The sequence below is a fragment of the Poeciliopsis prolifica genome, unplaced genomic scaffold (assembly GCF_027474105.1).
Source record: "Poeciliopsis prolifica strain line A6 unplaced genomic scaffold, Auburn_PproV2 SCAFFOLD035, whole genome shotgun sequence".
Lineage (NCBI taxonomy): Eukaryota > Metazoa > Chordata > Actinopteri > Cyprinodontiformes > Poeciliidae > Poeciliopsis > Poeciliopsis prolifica.
The window spans coordinates 3,278,379-3,301,066 of NW_026562410.1; the positions used below are offsets into that span (position 1 = coordinate 3,278,379).

General features: G+C 42.3%; 2 protein-coding genes across 3 annotated transcripts in view; one reads left to right on the forward strand and one right to left on the reverse strand.

Annotated features, from left to right (window-relative positions):
* Positions 1-5,262, forward strand: part of agpat2 (1-acylglycerol-3-phosphate O-acyltransferase 2 (lysophosphatidic acid acyltransferase, beta)) — a 16,092-nt gene extending 10,830 nt beyond the window's left edge. Inside the window, exons 3-6 of the mRNA XM_055052397.1 lie at positions 1,940-2,115; positions 2,245-2,340; positions 3,509-3,581; positions 3,919-5,262. Coding sequence (XP_054908372.1) covers positions 1,940-2,115; positions 2,245-2,340; positions 3,509-3,581; positions 3,919-4,076 — 503 coding nt within the window. The 3' untranslated portion in view covers positions 4,077-5,262. The remainder of the gene's footprint in view (positions 1-1,939; positions 2,116-2,244; positions 2,341-3,508; positions 3,582-3,918) is intronic.
* A 2,981-nt stretch (positions 5,263-8,243) lies between these two features.
* Positions 8,244-20,268, reverse strand: egfl7 (EGF-like-domain, multiple 7). Of its 2 annotated transcripts, none has more exons than XM_055052396.1 (9): positions 20,032-20,268; positions 15,543-15,727; positions 15,040-15,162; positions 13,800-13,912; positions 13,440-13,535; positions 13,109-13,318; positions 9,677-9,753; positions 9,316-9,478; positions 8,244-8,671 (listed from the first exon to the last, which is right to left on the reverse strand). In XM_055052396.1, exons 2-9 carry the CDS (start codon positions 15,620-15,622, stop codon positions 8,652-8,654), a joined length of 882 nt encoding a protein of 293 aa, XP_054908371.1. In that variant the 5' UTR covers positions 15,623-15,727; positions 20,032-20,268; the 3' UTR covers positions 8,244-8,651. The 2 variants fall into 2 exon arrangements, with proteins under 2 accessions (XP_054908371.1, XP_054908370.1); XM_055052395.1 differs by having other exon boundaries at positions 15,543-15,731; positions 20,032-20,267.
* Between the last annotated feature and the right edge of the window lie 2,420 nt (positions 20,269-22,688).

The window sequence follows — 22,688 nt, forward strand, 5'->3', positions numbered from 1 at the left end:
TTTTTTTTTTTTTTTTTTTAGTAACAATCCCCCCCTTCCTCATTCTTCCTCTGAGGATGGATTTGTAGAGTGGGTTTTGCTAAAATTGGAACTAATAGCAACCCAGCATTTCACCAGAACGCCTCGCGATGCATTTCACCACCATCTTTGGTTGAGTTCTTGGCCATTCAGCCATGTTTGTTGTCAGTTTTAGTGCCTTCTTTTTTTTTTTCACTTTCAGCTTAATCCTAAATCTAGAGTGTGAAGTGACACTAATTTAGGTTAGTTGTGTTTATTTCCCATTATTGGCCCAGGAGGAGTGTTTCTCTGTCGGTGAGTGATGAGCGCAGGCTCCCGGCCAGCGTGGTGACAGCAGGAGGAGAGCCAGGCATCTCATTAGTGCAGGAAAAAGCTCAGCGGGAGGCTGACTCGGCGTCCAAGTTGTCATGCCAACAGCTGCACTCGGCCATTAAAACCAGAGCTCTTCCTGGAGCAGATGTCATTTTCTCTCTCGGTGTTCAGTTTTCCGTTTTTCTCTACGCTGGTAGAAGTTCACTCACCCTTCAGTTTTCTGTCCTTTATTCACCCGACGTTGTCTTCCTTTCACTTGAGATTTATGGGTCTGGCATATCACTCACTGCAGAGAGGTTGTTAAAGCAGGCAGGATAACTCCCATCAATAAAGATATGTGGTGTGTTTTCACCTTCAGCATACCCCATATCAGGGATTTAAACTTCAGCAGATCCGACTCCAAGTAGAAGAAGTCAAAGTTTGTCCCGGACTCCGAGATGTTATTTTTAATAGGAACTTTGTACTTGCTGTACTTGAATGAAACATAATCTTTGCATGTGCGATTATCAATAGTCACCCCACAAATTGGCAAATTTTCAGACAAAAATAAAAAATCTGTATCGGCCAATATTGGACTTTTTAAAGATCAGAAATCAGCCTGAAAACTGCGAATGATGCACCCATAATTTTATCACTTTACAACCAAAACTTTTCGAGTAGTTAACCGGTGTCTTATGGGATAGACCGGGGGCATCTGAGTTCAAAGGGAGTGATGCTTTTGATGACGACATGTGACGCTAAAAGTCTAATTCCACAGCAGTAGATGTAAAATTAGTGAACCACATGATGTGAAGGAAAATGCTTGCCGAGGCAATAAAGTGTCCACTCATCCTTTAAATAGCCTTCCATTTCTAAATCTAAAGTTCAGTCCTTTAAAATGTCGTAAATTCATTAGAAAAAATGATATTTGGTTGGCCTTAAATCATAATCGCAGGTTGTAAATTTAGTTGTGGCAGGAATATTTAATCTTGTATATTCTATGTCGTTTACTTGTGAGATATTTCTGTCAGGTGAAAGTTTTAAGTTGCACACAGACATCTTCGCTACTTTCTGCGACTCCAGGCGGTTGAGGCTCCCGCTAATTAGCTGTCGATAAACCCATTTTTGAGTTTGTCGTTGATGAGTGTGAATTATCGGCCGTTGGCTGGATGGCGTTCATCTTCACCGGTTCACTTCTGTTGCAACTCATGCGATCTTATTTTGTACAAAAAAAGGATGGGACTAATACATAATACATGGAACTTTCTTTTGTATATTTTTGTTGTAAATTTCTATTTACAAATTATAGTTTGTTAAATTTCTTTCCTATTGGTCTTGAATTGGAGTTGGAGAGATGTGCAGAAACCCTAATATTACATTAAGTTTGGCTTTTGATTGGAAGTGGTCCCCTGCTGGCTACCAAAGACTTCAGATTTGAAACTTATCCCAGTTGCGTGCATGATCACACTACAGCTTGTGATCATGCACGCATATAAAGTTAAATGTTTGTTCGTAATCAGGTCATTTCTTCGCCTAACTAGGTTATATTTTGCACCGTGCTGATTGCAGGTGAACGTCACGTTTAGCGTTTCTATCTATTTAACGTTGCAATAACGTGCGTGTCTCTCAGGGATGATGGAGATCTTACCCGACCGCTGCACCACGATAGCCAAGAAGGAGCTGGTTTACGCCGGCACGGTCGGCCTCATCTGCTGGCTCGCCGGCATCGTTTTCATCAACCGCAAAAAGACGAGCGACGCCAAGAGCGTCATGGCCGACGCTGCCAAAACCATGCTCGATGACCAGGTAATCAAAGTGTTTAGGAAACACGGGGGCACGTCTATAGCTTGAGGTTGTTTTTGGCAAAGATTTTGGTTCTAAATCACCCTCCTCGCTCTCCGCTTTTGTTCGATCCTCTGTCTCCCCCCCCTATAGATACGATTGTGGGTCTTCCCAGAGGGAACGCGCAACCAGAACGGCGACTTGCTGCCCTTTAAAAAAGGGGCTTTCCACCTGGCTGTGCAGGCACAAGTAAGTGTGTTTGACTTATCGTCGTTTGGTTTCCCATTTCCTTTTTTGTGCTGTGCCGCGTGTGTGTGTGTTGTCTCACGCTGACTGGAGTCAGTCTGGTTGTGCTGCTATTCACACCCTCATCCTGCTTGTTCCGCCAACTTTGACTGAAACGGACTTGGCCCTGTTCCAGAAAACCTCTCTCAAACTTTGGCTCACCGACACACGGGGGAGCCAGACGTCTTACATGGAGCACAGCCAAGTTCTAATGCTGCCTTACTGACTACATAGATTACAGCATCTGCATCCTGAATGTTTTTTATTTATTTTGTAGCATGTTAGTCTATGAATCCTAGCTTTGCTCCTTGTGCACATTGTTTTCTATTGTTTTATTGCCTCAGATGTTTAGGTGGTGAACGGAGCTCTCAGCACAGACTGACTGCTGTGTAATTCACGGCTCAGCTGCGCGCGCGTTTACGACCTTTAATCTCCGCATGCCTGCAGGTGGGAGGTCTCCGTTCTGTCGGTGGCGTTTCGTGGCGCACATGCAGGTGGAACGAATTAAAAAACACGCTGTTGAATAAATAACATGTGGTCTGAAAGCACAGCTTTCTTCACCCTTGGAAACAAATGTTAAGCTAATGGGTTCGTAACTTTCTGCCAAAGATCCGTATCAGTTGACTTCACATGTACATCAGGACTGAGGCGTATATATGTACAGTACCTTAAATTTTTATATTTTCTCACCACCACAAACTTTTATTTTATTTGATTATGTGGAAGCACAAAGTAACAACACGTGACTGTGGATGGAGAAAGATGCACGGTTTTATTGAATTAGTTTATTTTACTTTTAAAAATCTGAAACGCGGCACACATAAATAACCTGCCTTGAGCGAAAACTGCAGCTGGAAGACATCTGATGGTAAGTTAAACACCGGGAGGATGAGGATTTTACCTTACAAGTTGAACTTCATTTATTCTCCCAGATCCAACTGAAAACGGATATTTTCAGACTTTGATTGGGTCATTCTAACACAAGTTCGCTTTGAATCATTGTCTCCAGTCCCATACATTTGCGCAGCACTTTTAAAAACAATAAATGGTTGTGGTCTTTTCAATACAGGATATTTCTATTCTGATATTTTCACTTCTTTGTCTCCCTTTGTTTTTTTTGTTTTTGTTTAAGGTTCCCATCGTACCTGTAGTCTTCTCCTCCTACAACAGTTTTTACCTTCGGAAAGAAAAGCAGTTCAATTCAGGTAACTCTGCTTGAAACTTATTTGGAGTGTTCCGATGCAACTTTTTCACTTCCGATACGATACCCATATCACAGCTTTGAGCGCTGGCCGATGACGATATTGACCCGAGGCGACACCCGCTCAAATCTTACATATTCTTACTTATTTTGTAGTGTGGAGTGTTAGAAAAGTATTGATCAATAGACAACATGAATAGGTGTGAGAACAACTGAGATATTTATCAGACCGATTTCCGATATTAGTATCGGATTGGGATGTCCCTAATATGTTAGCACAGGTTTTTGAAGAGTAAGATGATGTTTGACGGGGGTTTTTTTGTTGTTTTTTTTATATACAGGGGTCATCAGGTTGAGGATCCTTCCAAAGATTGAGACAAAGGGACTGACCTCAGACGACGTGTCATGGCTGTCCGACCAATCGCACAACCTGATGCGTACCGCTTTCCTGGAAATCTCCGACTCGGTAGCCAAGAGCAACGGGCCCCTGAAGCACTGAAATATCGGCCAATAAAGCCTCTTGTTTTTTCTTGTTCCAACCCGTGTCGGAGACCTCCCAGCCCCTCAGACCTCTCTGCTTTCTCTCGGAAGGCCCCGTGGCCTGACCGGGAGACGAGACGAGGACGTCTCTGTCCTCTGGCCCGATCGGAAGAGCTCAGTCAGTCCTGACCCTCGGCGGCGCGGCGCGAGCGGAGTGACGGACGGCAAGCCGAACAGTACGGATGTGTGTCATTCATGCATGCCTTCTGGATGACTGTCCGCCTTCACTGTTGTTTTGTACTTTGGCTTTATTTCCCCGATCTTGAAGAATTCTTGATTTCCTTTCGTCTTTCTCCCTCCCGCCATTTTTCTTTTTGTTTGTTTTGTTGCTTCTTGTTAATCGGATAAACTTTGATGTTTTCTTTTTTTTCCTCCATAGATATTTATGTGCTCCTCTCATATTGCCTTGAGTTTAGTTTTCGGCTTCATAGATATACTCACAGCGCCCCCATCCTCGCCCTTCCTTTGCCTTTTAGTGTTTTCAGACTTTTCTGCATTCCAGACTCTTTGCTCAAATGGCCAGCGGAGCAAGATCTCCACCAGACATTGGAGGAAACGCTACAAACTCAACTCTTTTACGTTCACATTGACGTGACGTGACGCCCCATCAGCGATCGATTAACGAGCTTAGCGAACTGATCAGTGTCTTGTGTTTGTGTTCTTTTTTTCAAAGCAGCAGAAATCACCGTCGTGCAGCAATCAGCAGCAAGTTTCCTCGCGCGGTCTTCTGTGTTTTTTTTTTTTTTCCCTTTCTCTTTTTTGCTCTATTTATTATTTCCACATAAGATTAGATTTGTTTTCCTGCTGTTTAAAAGCGAAGAACATGTTTTAGCTCCTTAGGAACAACTATATATTTAAAATGTGTCAGAAGGTGACTGACTGTGTCTTGAAGTGATGCCGTTTTGGCATTACAGTTCCAAAGTGCAAGCTACCTGCTGTGCCATGACATTTCCTATGAAAACGTCTGAGGAATGCTGACTGATTTACCGTTTACCAATAATATGAAGTCGATCTTATGGGCGTGTCACTAATTCTCGTCTCACTCGATTAGCAAACCTGTACCTAATAGGAGTTTAAGTTAAAAATCTATTTTTGGGTGACTGAAGCTTTTGTCGTTGTTCATCTTTAAAAAAAAAAATATATATATATATATATATATATTGTAGTTTTGATTAAGTTAGGAGGAATTACTGCATTATTTGAAATAAATAGTAAAGATTTTTGGCCTTTTTTTTTTTGATTGGTTGCTGTTGCACTTTGACATTTTGATATTTTGTTTTTCTTCATGTTGTCTTATGTTCTCGATTTAACCGCATCAGACGGACTGACTTCCTGTTATTTTTGCCTCCAGGTTTTACTCACTGCCTTTACACGGTCACCTGATTTGCCCATCAAACACCGTTCAAGAATGTGCTGCAGTGTTCAGGATCTTGTTTTTCTTAATGATTATTTTTAGCTACAGCAGCCTCCATTTATTGGTCACCCTTAAAAAGTTGGTTGAAAGTCCTTGGAAATGTTTTGGGGGGTTTTCTCTTTAGTCGCAGGTCTTACACTGAAATGTCTGCAATGCATTCAAGCTACGCAAATTTGGAGAGCTTGCATATTATGTAGACAGACATCTGACTTAATTTAAAGACACATTCTCTTGATTTCCCTGTTATGAAAAGTGGTGAAATAGAAATGTGGCAAATTATTTATGTACCAGGGAAACGGCTCCTCAGCAATCTGCTCATCTTAAACAAGTAAATAAAAATAAGTTAGTTGCACATACTTTGTAGGAACTTGTCTAATGTTTTAGGTTGAAGCATACTTCTCTGGGAATTGTCTCTAGATTGACCAGAATCCTGTCCTTTCACAGATCTCCTGTTTTTAGGTCTAGAGTGTTAAATGCAAGATGGTTGGTATCGTGTCAGAAGACTTTGACCAAATATTTTGGTGCATTATCCTACCAAAATACCCCAATTGCCATGTTTTAAAAAATTATTATTATTATTATTTTTTTTTTAAATGCCCAAGTATTTCAAAAAGTCGCTTGGACACGTTAGAGGTGCTCTGGCTGGAAAACATGCCCGTAGCATCACAGGTCCTCCACCGTACTTCACAATAAAAGTGACTGGTGCCAAAAAAATTCATTTAAAAAATGTAGGTTCAATTTGACCAAAGCACTTTGTTCTATTTAAACTCCCAAGTAGAGTTTAACTAATAGTCTTTAAGTCAGAAAAGGTTTTTTTTCTCTCTTGTCTTTTGATCATGTGTCAGCTTTATCAAGTGCTGATCAACCCTTTTCTTTTAAAAAATAAAGCATAAAAATAGATCAAACTAATAAATTATGTTATAGGTACCACTAGGGGTTAAAATAATGTACTCAAATTAAAAGTGATGTTTTCCTCAAGTATTTTTGCACGTCTCTCATGAGGGTGCCGTATCTTTTCCGTTCTGCAGCGTACAGCAGGTTTAAGCACCTAGAAGTTCTTTGTTTGAGCTGCAAATTTTCTTCCAACTTGTTATGAACACAGTCCTTCAGAATAATGGATTCATTCATCTGGACGTCCATATTCAGTCTGTAGGCTGCTGCTTGTACTCTGTACTTTTAGGGATTCTAATACACAAGAGAGCCTGTCTGGCATTTGAATATGCTTTAGTACTACTAATAACTAAATGTTTTGTTGTGTTTTCTAGTTTCGATCACTACAGCAACTTCTCCAAATGTTTAAAAGCACTCTACCAAACTGGATTGTTCCAAAAATACAAAGTGTATCCTATACATTCTATTAATTTCCTGGTTTTATTATATAACAACTTTTTTTTTTTTAAGTTTTATTTCTATTGATGCAACCGGCTCTAGAGCAATCATTACTGTTAAGTTTTGGACGCTTCTTTATATGTAGGAAATAATTTTAAGATATTTCCAACTTCAATAAAGCACTTTTTATTCTGGATTTTGACATGAAAATAATTTGTTCCCCTCTTACACCTTTTTTTTTTTTTTTTATTGTTTTAAAGCCAAAGTGAAATTTAGATGCATAGGAGAAATGGAGCTGAGCCTTGTGTGAGTGATGTATGTATGAATGTACATTCTGTTGCCCTATTCTTGGTAAAGGTGAATGCTTTGCATTGGAGGAAAAATAAACATTTTTTTGTTTTTGTTTTTCTTAAGTGGCTCTATGGAAGTTATTGCTTTGCATTAAATTTTCTAAACGAGACAGTGATATTACATTTGCATGTGCCACATGCAGTAAGGAAGCCCGCAACGCAACATTCCCACGTGTCCGTTTCAGTTTCTCCAGACGTGGTTTGGACAATGACGTCTTGCCTCATCTGACCACATCTGTCCGAGTTCTTCCCTGGATTGTTCAAATCCAGGGGACAATCCGGGCACCGACACAATCTGGGCTTTTTTCTCAAAAGTGAAGTCTTGCAAAGATTAGATGCCATTATGGCAGGTTAAACATATTCCACAACTCTTTAAAAAAAAAAGTATTATCCTTTCAGTCATTTTACTGAACGCACCACTCTAATAGTTTGGTCATCAGAAACCTTTCTTTTTTTATGGGTCATTCATTGGTTAATATTCCACCAGCTGATATTGGTTTGTAGCGTTGATGCTCTCTAAATACTGTAAGACAAAAAAAAGATGATTTCTTGGACATGTTTTTCTTCTAGTTTTTTTACCAAAAGCGTTTACAAGCTGAGTGTAGAAACGGCTCCAATTTAACTCCGAAGCCGTTTCCACTTGTCTGAGAAGAAAAGGAATTGTAAAAGTTGCAGCCGCGTTTAAACGTCTTAAATTCAGGATTCACTGACTTTTAACGTCCATCAGCACTCATTTCAAAGCAGATGGTTTGGCAGCTTGTTTCTCATGAAAAACCTCAAAAAACAAAAAAATCTGGAATTTTCTTTTGTGTGTTTCGCAATTGCGACACATTTCTGACGTCAGATCAGGCGGCTGTTGCTTCAGGCTTTAATCCTCCTCTTATCTGACTTCTATCAAACGGAGCCTTCATTCTGAGCCAGAGTCACGGTCACCGTAACCAACAACACAGTTATTATTGGAGCAACCATCTGACAAAACCTTGTAATATGACTGGAAGAGATCAATTATACTGATTGAACACAAACGCACACGTTGTTTTTAAATTCCGACTTTTATTACAAAAAAACGTTACAAAACTGGATCAAAACTAAGAGCACTTAGGAATGCCTACAGGTGGCCATAACTTAAATAGATAAATACAGGTGTGTGCAAAAGGCCCCGGGCCCCGGGCGGAGCTCTGACACAGAAGAGCACAGCTGCACTGGATGCGAGTGGCTGTGCGTCGAGCTTCGAACGACGCAGGGCGGCGAGGCCGACCCGCTGCTGCAGGTACCGTACGGAGAGACTCGACTTGGAAAACCAAAGACGACAACTTCACTGAATTTCTCTTTTTGGGAATGGTGGGGAAAAAAAGAATGACCTTGAAAGGGTTGTGCGGGTGCGTGCGTCACAGCGTGATAAAAGCTCTGAGATGGCTCCTGGCGACGTTCTTCTTGACCGCTAGTTCTCCTGACAGGAGCCTGGGGGAGAGAACGTGGAAAGAGTTACGGAAACAAAGAAAGAGACGTCGGATTTTTAACGCGCCGGCCATTCGAGTCGAAACGGAATCTGGTGCCGGGTCCAGAGCGATGATCCTTCCCGCCTCTAGAGGCGTTTTAACGAACGAGCCGCCTTCAAGGTTGGATTCATGTCATAAAAAAGCGTTAAAGACTGTTGTTTGGATAACCTCAGGCTGATTGTTGGAAATATCATTTATAATTCCATGCTAATTTTTTCTATGTCTCCAGATGACATTTTTTGGCCAGGAAACTCGTCTGGAAACACTTTACTGGACTCTTTTTAATTAGATTAGAATTTAAGAGCAAATTCATCACTTTGTTTGTGTTTTTTTGGTTTTATATATAAGCTATCATTACAGCCAGGGACATTACGATGTCACACGTTAAAGATTTAATCATGTTATTTCATTTTATTAATAATAATAAATTTATTCACTGTATTGCATCATAGACAGTCGTCTTATCTGCACCTTTAGCTGCTATTTGGAGCCCTTCTTTCCTGGAAAATAATTTTTCATACAACTTTGGACTAAGTCCAGTGATTTTTTTCTTCTTCTTCTTTTGAGATCAACAAGGAATCAAACGCCAAGCGTTCGGCTGCTCACATGTGCCGAGGCGCTCCTCCAGGAAGCCGATCTGCTCGCTGAGGGAGTCGATGCGGTCCAGCTGCCGGAAGGAGTGGGACAGCAGGGTGGCCTTCTCCGGGAAGCCGTCGTCCAGCGGCGGCGGGAAAAAGCTGCTGAAGGGCGCCAACGCCAGCTGCAGCTTCTGTGAGACGCGAGAGGGGAAAGAGGTGCAAAAGTCTAGCCGCCTTGTAAAGCCAAATAATGGCGCTTTGTTTCAGGGCAGGCTATTAGGGACAACAACGCCCACAAGGGAAGATCAGGAAGGTTCCCCGCGGAGCCAGCAGGAGGTTTCGATTTAACACCGACGCGTGTTCAGGAGTTCGCTCGCTCGCTCGTCTACCTTTTCCAGCAGCTCCACTCGGTTCCTCAGGCTCTGGACCTCCTCTGTGACGTTCTCCGCCAGGCCCAAGCTTCCTCCTGGAAGGGAGAGACGCAGACAAACGCGTCACCATTTGTAGGCGAGTGCGCATCGGCAGCAACGAGTGACTGAAACACTTCAAAACCAAAAAGAAGAAGAATAATAGTAAAATAAACAAAAAAAACTGCGTCTGGACTGTGGACCAACACAACTTAGTGGTAGTTTATGAAGTGCAAGGAAAAGATACATGGTATTCAAACTATTATCTTTATTTTATTTATTTATTTTTACAAATCAAAATCTAAAATGTGCACATTTTATTTCACCTGGATATTTATCCACTGAATCTTCTGGCTGTCATGTTTGGTGCCATCCAAAGTTTCAGGTTTAGAGCAGCTTTGGGTCACAAAAGTTCTTTTCTTTTTTTATTATTATTTTTATTATTTGTCTTTCATTCATAACAATAAATTTGCTGCTTGCTTACGCAAGCCAAACATGTGGTTAGCAAAAGACTAACACTTAAAAGTTATATTTTCCAAACATCTCTTGTTTGGGAGAATCAACCCCTAAAAAACATTTTTAAAATTTTAAAATCTGTACCGTTTGTGGATTATACACAATCTTTCAAGGGTGTATTTACGTTGGACTTAAATTACACACTTCTTTCACTATTAAGTTTGCACTGGACTGCACTTAGTGATTTCAGAGTAACCAGGGTTCAAATCAAAGGCGACATTTTTATTTAAAATGATTATTTAAAACCACTTTTTGTTCTCTCCCCCTTCAACTTCACAATCATTCACAACTTTCTGTGACCGAGAAGTGAAAAAGTTCCAACAGTTCAGATGCTTTTTCTTTTCTTGTCTGCAAGGCAGTGAAGCCATGGGAACAGCCGGGAGGGTGTGTGTGTGTGTGTGTGTGTGTGTGTGTGTGTGGGTGTGGGTGTGGGGGGGGGGGGGGGGACAAAACCTAATGCGACCAGAAATAGACGAGCAAATCGCTCAAACCCTCCTGTGAATCGGTAGCGTCTGGCTCCGAGCCCCTGGAAGGAGGGGTGGGGGAGCCTTCCTTCCAGAGATGGGGACTCTGACTGGGATGCAGATTTAAGAACAACTGCCCCCCCCCCTCCCGGCCTCTCCTTCCACTTCTCTGGTTGCACCTCCGCAGACAGACGGGGAGATGTTCAATCTCTCCCAGATGTGGACTGGAGTGGAATAAGCTGAGGAGGAGGCGCAGAAGGGAAAAGATCGGGGGACGAAGGGGGACAAACTGGGGTGCGTTGACCCCCAGCAGACAGAGTCGATGGGGCTGGAATGAGAAGACAAGCCCCGGCCAAGAATAGAGTGGAAGGAAAAAAGAAGAAAGTAAAAAGGCGGGAGGCTGGAAAGCCTAAACGCGATCCAAAGCATCTTGGCAGAGCGACAGTCGGCTCTCCGGGCCTCTGTTTACACTCGCGATCTCCATCAACATCCCTCTGACGTGTGTATGTGAGCAGATAATAGAGAGACGTCTCTCGAGCGAAACGGCCCGCAGAAGCCCGTCTGCAGGCACGCGCTCGCAAAAAAAAAAAGAAAGAAAAAGAAAGGAAATAGAAAATCCCTCAATTCTCTGTCATGTTTTCTGCTCTGCTGGGCCGATCCGTCACGTCGCCGTGGAGGTGAACCCTCGGAGCTTGTGGTCAGTTTCCAGAAGAGACTCTTGATAGATGGAGGGGAGTTTGGAGGAAGAGGAGGAGGAGGAAGGCCTGGGATATTTGGCAATCTCTGGTTTATGCACAGATATTTCTTCTACTCTGAGTGCAGGAGACGGCGTTCTCAATCCCCATCCCCCCCATCGTCCAAATCTCCCCATTTTGATTTCACAGTTAGGTGACTCACCAAAAAAAAAAAGAGAGAGAAAGAAAAAAATCCCCCTGGCTGGAAAGAGCTGAAGAAATCAGGAAGAGCTACATCTACTTCAAGTAATTTTTTGTTGTTGTTGCATAATTTCCCAAAAGAGCAATAAGGCAGACTCGGAATGGGACTTAAAAGGAAAATCTTGGGGTTACGAACATTTGGAGACACAAAGCAGAGTCAGAGGTGGAGGCGGCTATGTATTGTTTTGAGGCTACATTGCCTAGCAAAAGACTTGGAACTTTTTCACATTTTGCCACGATAAAACAAAACAAAAAATAAAAAAAACACACACATACTTGCACGTATTTTTACTGAGATTTTATGCGAGCCACCAACACAAACCGGAGCACACCTGTGACCTGGAAGCGCTTTGCCGTTGGTTTTCCAAACATAGTTTATCTTTAGAAATGTGACATTAAATCCTCGTGACTCAAGTACCCAGGGCCGGATTTAGAAGGACGGGGGCCTCTGGGTTGAGCCAGTTTCACTGCCCCACTCAAAAGCAAGATTTTATTTTTACTGATGAAAATCATGTCACACTCATAGGTAGATCTTTACACTCCACTTTGTTTCTAAAACGATGTACAGTAATTTCATAATTTTCAAATACTTGACTAGTGTTTATATTTAGAAAAATCCAAAAGCATTAGAAAAGCTAACATGATTTGGGCCAATGAGTTTTAAGCAAAGCTCATTTTCAAAACATGCATTAGTTTAAAAAAATGAAATAATTGGGGCCCTTGTAAGTTATTTATAAAGTCTTTCTAAATACCCTGAATAAACCTGCTGCACCTTTCCATTGTCTTTAGGAGTCACCTTGGTTAAGGCTGAAGTATGTTCATGAGTATGACTGGTCCAGTCAAAGTCCAGACCTTAACCTGCTTGAGAATCTGTGGGAAAACTTGAAAATTGATCTTAACAGAAAAAGCTTGCAGCTGTAACTGACATTGAACTACAATGACGGCAGGTTTTAGATTTTTTTTTTTTATTAATTTTTTTGGGGGAAATATTTTTGAAAACCACACATAATTTTCCTTCCACTACATAATTATGCTCCACTCTGTGTTGCTCTGTCACATAAGGCCCCAATAAAATGCACTTCAGTTTGCGAAATTAACGTGAGGAACTGGAAGACAACGAGAAGAATGCACAAATACTTAAAAGGCTTTTTCCTACCAAGAGTCAAAAATCCAACATTTCTGAGGGAACTAATGGAGTATGCGGGGTGAAAACATGTGTGTATTAGCTCCGGAGCTGGATTAAATGCAGATGTTTACTTCAGCGACGGGACGTGCAGTCGTTATCAAAGGCCAAATGATCCCAGTCTCACCGCATGGAGCCAGCCGCGCATAACATCAGTCTGGAGTCGGCACCAGTCGCAGTGCATTATTACTCACGGTACGAGTTGAGAGTGGCATAGCGCGTACCAAAAGTAATAATGGACCGCGAAGCTGGTCATGTTTTCTTCCTCCGTCCTGCTGCAAAACATGGAAATATGCAGTTCGCGGCGCTCACTTACCCGCGTCGGCGTGGCCGCCCACTGCTTCCCGGCTGCCCTGGGTGGGTGTCGGAGACGGCGATGGAGACGGTGGCGGCGGAGGCGGAAGCTGGTGACAGGACCGTCCGTCTCTGGCAAGCGTGAAGCCTTCTCTGCAGGCGCATCTGTAGCTCCCAGCTGTGTTCACGCACAGCTGGGCGCACGGCTGCCGCCCGCCGCACTCGTCCACATCTGACAGCCGAAAAAAAAGGGGTAAAAGAAAAAAAAGAAGAAAGAAAGAAAGCAAGTCCTGAGTGTGCATATGGATTTAAGTGCAGCTCCTCAGGTGAATCTGAATGTGATTTCGGCGTACCCGTTTGGCACCGGTGTCCCGTCCAGCCGGGGGGGCACGCGCAGTTATTGGGTTTCAAACAGGTGCCGCCGTTAGCACAGGGTTCTGCACACAGAGCTGGGGAACACATCCGAAAATATTTATTTTAAAAAAATACAAAAAAACACAACTGATTTGTGATTACTACTTTAAATCGACTCAGCAAACAATATTGTGGTAATATTTAGTTTTTAAAATGGAGTCTCTGCTGCCTTGGCCCGTTTCCTACTGCTTGTCAGCTTAAACCTCCAGTAACTAATCTGGAGTTAGGCTACATAAAGACGGCAGCAGAGTTCAGCCATTGAACACATTTAAATCTATTTTTCAAACCATCTTTTTTACCGTGGTTGCAGTTGTGTGAGTGAAATCTCCGCCAACCGGGGCAGCAGTCCGGGTAGAAATGTGAGGCCGACGCTATCCTGCTCACCTGCCGGTAAGCTAACGAGTACGTTGTTCTGTGAAGACAAGCGAAATCACAGAGGTTACCGATCTTTTGAGGCGCAGCAGAGCCTTCTCTGTGACCATGGATGAGTGTTCGTAACTTGGTGGAACAGTAAAGCTACAGGTTCAAAAGAGAAGAGGCTCGCAGCAGTGATGGGAAGTACTTTGGTTTCAACCTGCTGGGAAAGCTGTGTGTTTAGCTTGCCAGTGCAGGGAGGCAAAGGGGGAGAATTAAGAGCAATAAACTGAGGCTAAAACTAGAGACTGGAGACATGTTTGCATGAGGATCCAAGAAAACAGACCAAAAGCGAAAGTGAGCTTTGGTGAGAGAAAAGCTAACAGGGATTAAAAAAAATATGGAGAAGGTAAAGTGGGAGGGTGTTGGCGTGGAGTCCAAGATAAACAAAGCACTGGTCTCTGGGGGCAGGCAGCTCATTTCCTGTCGTTACACAAAGTGCTCGATATTTAGATTCCACTCAAACTATGTGCCATCGTGACCCGCCGCTGTGTGCGGTAACGGTTGGTGAGCATGGTTTTGTGAAAGAAAGTGAAGATGTGTTGCTCCGTCTCCACACTTAGCCACGTCAGATGTTATTTACGTGCAAAGACGCCTTGATTAAAACTCTGCTTTGACAGCGCTGTGACCGGGTGAAGACTTTTTTTTATTTATTTATTCCCCCGCCCCATTTTTACAGTGGCTCTCCTAAATTTGGACCAGGAGGGGCCATGGCCCCCGTTTGAAAAATGTCAGCCAGCCCACAGAACCCCCAGAGAATCCTGTTTGTGTAGTGGGACGGCATACAGAGTCATCCTCTTCAGTTGAATTAAATTGAAGAATTTATTTCAGACATTCCACCAAGAAAAAAAAAAAGAAATAAAAGTAGCCCTTACATATTCCTAAACACTCTATTACCAGCCATACATACACAATCGCATGTAAGTGCACTGCGTCGAAATGAAGACATCAATGCAAAATTAATACATACATTTAAAAAAAAAATTTCTCTGCCCCACTAAAATTTTTAACTGACTTTGTTTGCCCCCCCTCCCCCCCCGCTGTACGTTTTCTGTCATTTTCAAGCTTTGTGTGAGTACTAAGAGAAACAAAAAAGAAAAGAAAACAAAAGTGCGAGCATCTTACTTGTATGTGCTGCAGAGGCGATGGCCTTGACACAGGGTGATGTAGGGCTTGTGCACCGGCTGGGCGTAGGACTCTGTTGCCAGGATGACATTGTGCCGGAGGTCGCCGCTGCACGCCCTCCTTCTGGAAAGCAGATGAAAGAAATGACGCGTTAAAGGCACCTTTGTTGCCTACTTTACCTTCTCTTCTCTTCAGCCAGCTTAGTAGCAGTGTGCAGCAACCTCAATATCAGTACCAGTGTCTATTTAAAACCCCTACAATCGCTCCTGATTGTGTCCTGTTTAAAAGCTGACCTTTGACCTGCCTGTCAGCACTCAACCCTTCGTTTAGTTTATTTTTGTCCACCCCAAATCAGCTCTAAAAAAATGACAGCAAAACTATTCTCCTACTAATCGCCTGCGCTTTGGCCCCCGGGAGACTGACCTCCTGAATGTCTGCCATTTGGGATCATCCCAAATGGCAGACCGTGATAAACGCAGACAGAAAGTTACGAGTGCCGTTACCCATGATGCCCGAAGAATTGGGGAGTGCCCATCACATGGAGGAAGAGGAGGGCGGAGGAGAGGAGCAGCTCTTGGTACATCGTCTTCCTCGTTCCCACGTTTCCCTCGCCGGGGCTCTCACACTCTTTCTCGGAGGGAAGAGGAGGATGACGGAGGATGACGAAGGATGTCTGCGACGGCCCCAGCTACCTGTGTAAAAAAGGAAGAAAAAAAATAATAATTTAGATCCCGTCAGGTTAAACATTACATTTCCGTCTGCATAATCTGGATGGGAAATTTGGAAAAAGTTCAGCGGAGGGTAAAATAGCCTCATTCCTGCGAAGCCACAGGTCAACTTTATCCGCAGAGTCAAAGAGGGACGGGACTGAGCTCAGCGAGCGTCAGCTGCGTCGTGTCTCAGAGAGCCGATCCGGCCTCAGAGCAGAACATTAGCCTTTAAATCAGTGCAGACAGCAGTGGGAATCTGTGTAAGCTTGTCATTTAGCAGTGGATAAGGAAGAGGGGAGGGAAGGTGAGGAAGAGCAGCTTTTAGACGCTAAAACTCAAGAGCAGGAAGTCGTCAAGTGAGATCAAGTGAAGAGTGGACTGTAGAAGAGTTATTGATGTGTGTTGAGAACCAGCGGGAGAAGAAAAGCGTGTTTTAGTTGAGGATGCTTCTCTGTCGTGGTGGGGGTAGGTTAAATAGGAGGTATGGAAGACTTCTTTGATCAAATGTTCAAACGTCTTACTTTGTTCTGTTTTTTATAGTTGTTTGTGTTCTTTATCATCTTTTTATTTTATTTTTTTTATTTAGTGATAGCTCATACTCATTTTACAAATAGCAAGGGAAAACTTGTAGAGTTTTGAAAGTCATACCTGCAAAGTCTTAATTAAAAATACTTTTTTTTTTGTTTCTTTTTGAATAAATTTACTTTTCACACAATGTCAAATATGGCAAATGATGTGAGATGAAGAATGCACACAAGAAGAACAACCCCCAACATGGACACACAGGAAGTGCTCTCAACTAACGGTGCCTGCTCCACTGTCTCCCTGATTAGGACCTCATAACAGCTGGGACTGGCCCTGCCCACACCTTCTCTGACTCTGACATGACCAGGCAGGAGAGACGAACACAGATTACTACATACTGCACAGGATTACAAAAAAAAAAAAACCCAAAAACAAGACCACCTGTGAAACCCAGCTGACCTGAGACCAGCTTCTGCCAGCCTGTGGGTCGAGTTTCAACACAGATACTAAACCCCTGGGAAATCTCTGCCTGCATGTTAGAGCCCTCTGAGTGCAACTGCAGGTTAAAACACCGTGCTGCCTGTCGGAGAAGCTGAGTTTCATCATCCGATCATAATCCTCAGATGACAGCGTCTGTGTGATCCCTCCCCGCTGGCAATGGGCCCAGAGATCCGTCGGTAAGCCTGCGTTCATTCATAAACCACAGCGGGCCAGCAGGGGGGCCTACTCTGAAACCACTACTACATGTGGGTTTCGAGTGTGTTTGCACACAAGAAGGGAGAAACTTACAGCAGGAGGGGCAATGCAAAAGAAAAGTGGAATAGTAAACCATTTCACACGTGCATTTCATTTAAAACGATTCACGATAAACATTTTTGATCACGTTTGAGACAAACATGGAATCGGAGCCAGCCCAGAGTTTCACGGGGCTCTAAGGAGAATCTGATGAGGCGATCCACTTCCAGTTAAGAGTCTAGAAGCAACACAACTCATTTCCATCAGTCATGCTGGACAACCTGTTGTGGGGCTAACTAGTGAGCATATAAACGTCTTACAGGAGCTATATATCAGCTTGGTTTTGTTTGACAACTTCATGGTCATTTCATATTACTTATGTATAAAGCAGACCTTGGATTCTATATAAATTTATGAAGTCTGTATCTGTTTGTTTTTCCAAAAATGTCACATTCAATAGTGAACGCCTCTGATCTGAAGGTCAAATTTGAGAAACATTAGACACAGATGCCACAGTGCTAATTCACTTTTAGCAGATTTGTCAAACTGTGAATAAACAAGAGTTGTTTCTCACCGGTGGGTTTTGATTACTGGGAAATATGGCTCTCTGCCCAGGACGCCCTTCTACCAGTGGGTGGCAAAAGAACCCAAGAGGAAAAAGGAAGAAAAGGGAAGTAAAGGTCATTGCGACCACATTTTTATTTGCTTATCTGCATGACAGGTCAGTACAACCCTTGTGGTGTGCATAGTGTAAGCACTGAAACATGACCAGCGAAGACTTTGCAGGATTTTTTTTTGCTGCAATATTTAATCTTTTTTTGGTCAAATTTAAATCGGAAATTAACAAACTGATAAATATTTTTTCAAAACACAATTTGAAAGTAAGAAAAACGTTATTGTGTTCAGGAAAACTACTTTTCCCCAAAACGTTTTTGTATTAAAATAACCTTAAAAGCAGACAAGCGTGCAAATCAAGGTCAAAAACACACTTAGTAACTCTAAACTGATGGATTAGTCCCCAAAAGAACAAAAATAATATATGCCTTGAAACTCAAACAAGCTCCAAGCAATTCGGTTGTATTGTTCGCATCTGCCACCGGGTGGTGCTGTTTCACAACATCGATGTTGAGACACGAGCGCCAAGACCCGCGTCCATCATTTCTCCGCTTCTCCGTAACATTAACCCACACCTTGAAGTGACGCTACAGATTCTTAGGAATGAAACCGAACGGACGGAGAAAGGGAGACGTGTCCCTTGAGTCAAAACATGGAGGAACAGACACAGACCGAGGACGTTGCACGGATAGGGAAACAAGTCAACCACAAACCGTTCAGCAAAAACAATCAGCCTTCCCGCAGTCCGTCCGGTAAAAAACACGACGGGAACGGTAACGACGGCCGGAAACCAACGAGCTCCTGTGAAACCGCTCTGCTTGTCCAGGTAAAAGTCCAGGGATGATGACGCTCCGCCGGCAGTCAGGTTTCTCCTGGAGCTCGGACTGTCAGCGAGAGAGCGCGTGGGGGGGTGATGGAAGGACCTCCTCCCGCTCCTCCAGCTGGTGGTCCCGCTGCGATTTGGAGGGGACCCACGGTGACGTCACTCAACATGCTAACTTTTTTTTTTTTTCTCCCTTCCCCTCTTTTCGTCCAGAACCTCCCGTTAAACTTCACAAAGCTGAAGTGACAGCAGCCGGTCCAACGCAGAGAAGCCTAATGCGGCATCCGCTTATAGGCTGAGGCTTAATTGACCGAGTGACGTAATATTGATAAAAAAAAATCGTGTTTGTCTCAATTGCGAAAAACTTGCGAGATAGTTATTTTCTTAATATATTCATTTAATTGGTCTTTTTAATCGCCTACAATAAATAATAAGAGTTCAACGAAATACATTCATAAAAACAGACAATTTTTTGATATGTGCGTCTTAAAATGACTAGCTAGTTTAGCTAATTGTTAAACTAGCTAAGCTTAGCTAAACTTAGCTAGTTTAATGATGTAAAATACGTCCCTTTAGTTTGTTCTGTTTTAATCCTCCAAATGTTTCCCTTAAGCCTATATCGTAAAGAAGTTTATGTTTCTTCATTATTAATTTTTATCCAAATGTCTCAGCTTTTAGGATCTAATTGACAGCAGAAATAATAAACTTTGAGCTATTTTTTCTTTTTATGTCTGGTGCACTCAATTTTAATTTAATTTAGGTATTTCATAAAGCCTTGACAACTTGTTTATTCTTTTATATATTTATTTTAAAAAATGTTCAAAATATTACACGTACGAATGGTTATGATTAACTGCGTCTTTACAAATAAATACATGTTTTTTTTATCACTAACTTACCGGATGACATATTTACATCGGAGACCATATGTGTTTGTGCAGTAGTGACTTTATGACCTCGTTACGCTGCGCAAATGCAAAACTTTGCTTGGGAAGCAATTTTATTTCTACCCGTAAAGACAAAAAAAAGCAATTATCCTGTTGGTTCTCCGACAGAAGTTATAGTTTCTACTGAAGGAACTGCAAGATTATTTCCATCAATACCTTGAAGCATACACCCGTGACCTTTATCTGCTATTTACTGAACTCCAAAAAAGTGCATTAAAACACATATTGTTTTCAGATGCGTTTACAGGCTTTAAGATGCTTTATTTGTTTTAGCTTTGATGCATTCAATGAACGGGAATAATATCTGATTCTTTAGTATTTGACTTGAATTATGACCAATTATTTGTTCGCTACAATATAATCCCTAGATATCTATGTATTATTTTAATACGAAATGTTTTTTTTTTTGTATAGTTGCACTGCATCCTGATGCATATTCCTGGAGGTGTGGAAAATAGATGGACAGATTCTCCTAAATCTGACTTCCTTTTAGTGTAAATCAGAGTTACTTTTCACAATGTGAAAACAAAAACACCTGTAATACTTTTGAAAATGAACGTCCATGACAAAACTGATGAAAAAAAAAAAAAAAAAGAACATAGCTGAGTTGCAGGTGTGTGAGCTGTGCTGATCTTACCCAGGCAGTTTGCTTTCACCGGGTGTGTGTGCGCGCGCAGGCTGACTGGCGGCCCCGGGCGCGAGCCGGCGGACCCGTGGCTCAGAGGACCTCTCCATGTTCCCAGTTTCTTTTTTAAGGCTTGACTTTCTTTGGGCTCTGAAAATGCTGATTTTTTTTTTTTTTTTTTTTTTTTTGTCTTAAACCCACCCCTGCGACCAATTTGAGGTGCTCTCTGCGAGCCGGCTGGCGACAAATGAAATGTCTTTGGGCGTGTTTCAGTTGCTTTTTATGCTGAGCTTCCTGTGGAACGCAGGAATTGGACGGACAATCCCCAAACCGGACTTCCTGTGAGTGTTTGCCACTGATAAAAGCCTTCTCCTGCACAAACACTCTCCATCCTGCTGGAATCTGATTTTGAGGCACTTTTCGGTCTCCCATTGTGGAGCGCCGCAATCTTGAAGGGGGCAAAGTGCCCTCTGCCTCCTCACCCCTTGCCCTTGTGCTGCCTTGGCAGCTCAGCAGAAAGCAGCCGTTACTCGCGGCGATTTATTGAACCGGGTCGCTCTGTGCCACCCCGCTGAAGGCTGGGCAGCTCACATAGGCTCATGTTTACAACCGTTTGAGATCAAATCTGGGAAATTACAGCTCGAAGCCAAAGAGCGGCACGATAAGGAGTTTCTTTTCCCTTCCCTTCCATTCTGTGCTCCAGTGCAAACCTCTTTAATCCTTGAAGTCGCCTACAGTTTGAAGAAGGTTGGCGCAATACAAGCCGAAACGTTATGTTCGGTGTATAAGATTTCCCACATGTAAGAAAAACTGAATATTTGAATTTAGCGAAAACACTTCTGCAACTCTTTTCCAAAAGCCTTGACATGACTTGGTTTTTGTCGATGTTTCATAAGAAAAGGCCCATAAAATAAAATTAAAGGAAAAAGAAAAATGCAAAATCGGTTCTCCGACTTGTCAGGACAAGGGGGAAAAAAAAAAGAAATGTCCCTCTGTTCCTCTAAGGAGCGGCCTCTCCCTGTATGGAGATTAAAATAACCAGTGCCCCCAACACAGCAGGATGAAGCCATATGAAGGCTGCGAAAGATTTTCAGGAGCCCGTTTCCTCTGTTTGTGTTGCAATTAAGGAATGGAAGCAATGGTAAAGGTTGGGGTAAATTCAGGAAGACCAAGAGCTGTTTCTTAAAGAAAAAGAAAATAGTCCAGTCACAGATTTTGATTACCCGGTGCTCAAAGAATTAAGGGAACAAGCCACTGTAGATGGATGAATTTAATTGAAATGAATATGAAAAAAAAAAAGTATGGAGCTATCAGACATTAGCTTTGAACACAAAGGGAGATCAACACAAAGCAGCACATATGTTAACTTGAAAGAAAACAAGAGAGGGTTCCTATCTGAAAAGTTTTGATCTGAAACATATTGTCTGCAGACGGCATCCCCCCAACTAAAAAACACAAAAACAATGCAATAAAACACATTTAGATGTAAATAAATGGAATCCAAACGTGTGTCATTTATTTTCAGATGCTTTGTGGAGTGCTTCACAGCAGGAAGATCATGGATAGGCTTTTTGTTTATTTTTTCATTTTACTTCAGAGTGAGGTAAAAAATATACATGTATCATCTTAAACTGGTCTTCCACAAATGGAAACAAGGTGGTGGCAGTATCATGCCATTGGAAAGTCTTTCTTGAGAAAAGTTGAAACGAGTTTTATAAAAATGAATGGACTTAATGGAATCTGAAAGACAATTACTCTAGGATTTCTGGTGAATTTTTGGCCCAAACGATGTTTATGCAGGCCTTTCTTGAGTTCCCAGATCTGCATTCCTTAAAGCCTGTTTTGGGGTCCAGCTGTCAAGAGTGTGTGAATAGAGACAAACGCCCGCTCCTCCTCTGCCCTTACCCAGACTGAGAGATGTCAGACAACAAGGACGCGTTTGTCATTCTGACTATGTGGCAAACTGATCTAGTATGCATGCTGAAACAACTTTTATATCTACGGCATCATCCAGGACCCTTCACAACATTTTGTTTTTTGTTTGTATTTTCCTTTTTTTATTCTAGTTTTCCTGTGTTTTTTTTGTTTTTGTTTTCCTGATATATTTTTTTCAGTATTTTCTTTTTTTTCTGTATGTTTTCTCATATTTTCCTTCGTTTTTGTAATTTTTCTGTTTTTGTCTGTTGTACTTCTCTATTCTTTTTTCTATTTTTCCTTCACATTTTCAGTTTTTACTTGTATTTTCTTTCTTTTCCTTCTTCGGTTATTTTTTTTCTACATTTTCTAAATCTTTTCTGTCTCATTTTGTTTCGTGGACCTGCACGCCGAGTTCCCCTTTTTTAGTAACTTGAACTGCCTTTTTACCTGGACCGTTGTTCATAAACGACTAAAACACTGACTCGGTTATGATTCTTTTGTTCTAAACTTAGTTTTGCTGCTGACGGTTGTCCAGTGTTTGGTCTTTTATTAGTGGGCCTACCATGACTGAATGCTCGATCTGGCACTCGCTGCGCACAAAGAGCTATTTTCTGAGCGATAACAAAGAGCCTACGTGCTGAGGCACCATGGGAACTTTCTACTTCTGGGATGCAGGTGAGCAACACACCTTCCAGGGTTACGGCTCAAATGGGACACGTTAGACTGGGGAATGTGAAACATCGCGGGGGTTT

What these genes read in the sequence shown, in the direction of transcription:
- egfl7 (XM_055052396.1), bottom strand. Translation starts at nt 15,622, where the DNA reads ATGTACCAAGAGCTGCTCCTCTCCTCCGCCCTCCTCTTCCTCCATGTG. An exon ending in CGCCTCTGCAGCACATACAA is followed by an intron (nt 13,913 to 15,039) that starts GTAAGATGCTCG and finishes TTGTCTTCACAG; the next exon opens with AACAACGTACTCGTTAGCTT. An exon ending in GGGCGGCCACGCCGACGCGG is followed by an intron (nt 9,754 to 13,108) that starts GTAAGTGAGCGC and finishes TCTCCCTTCCAG; the next exon opens with GAGGAAGCTTGGGCCTGGCG.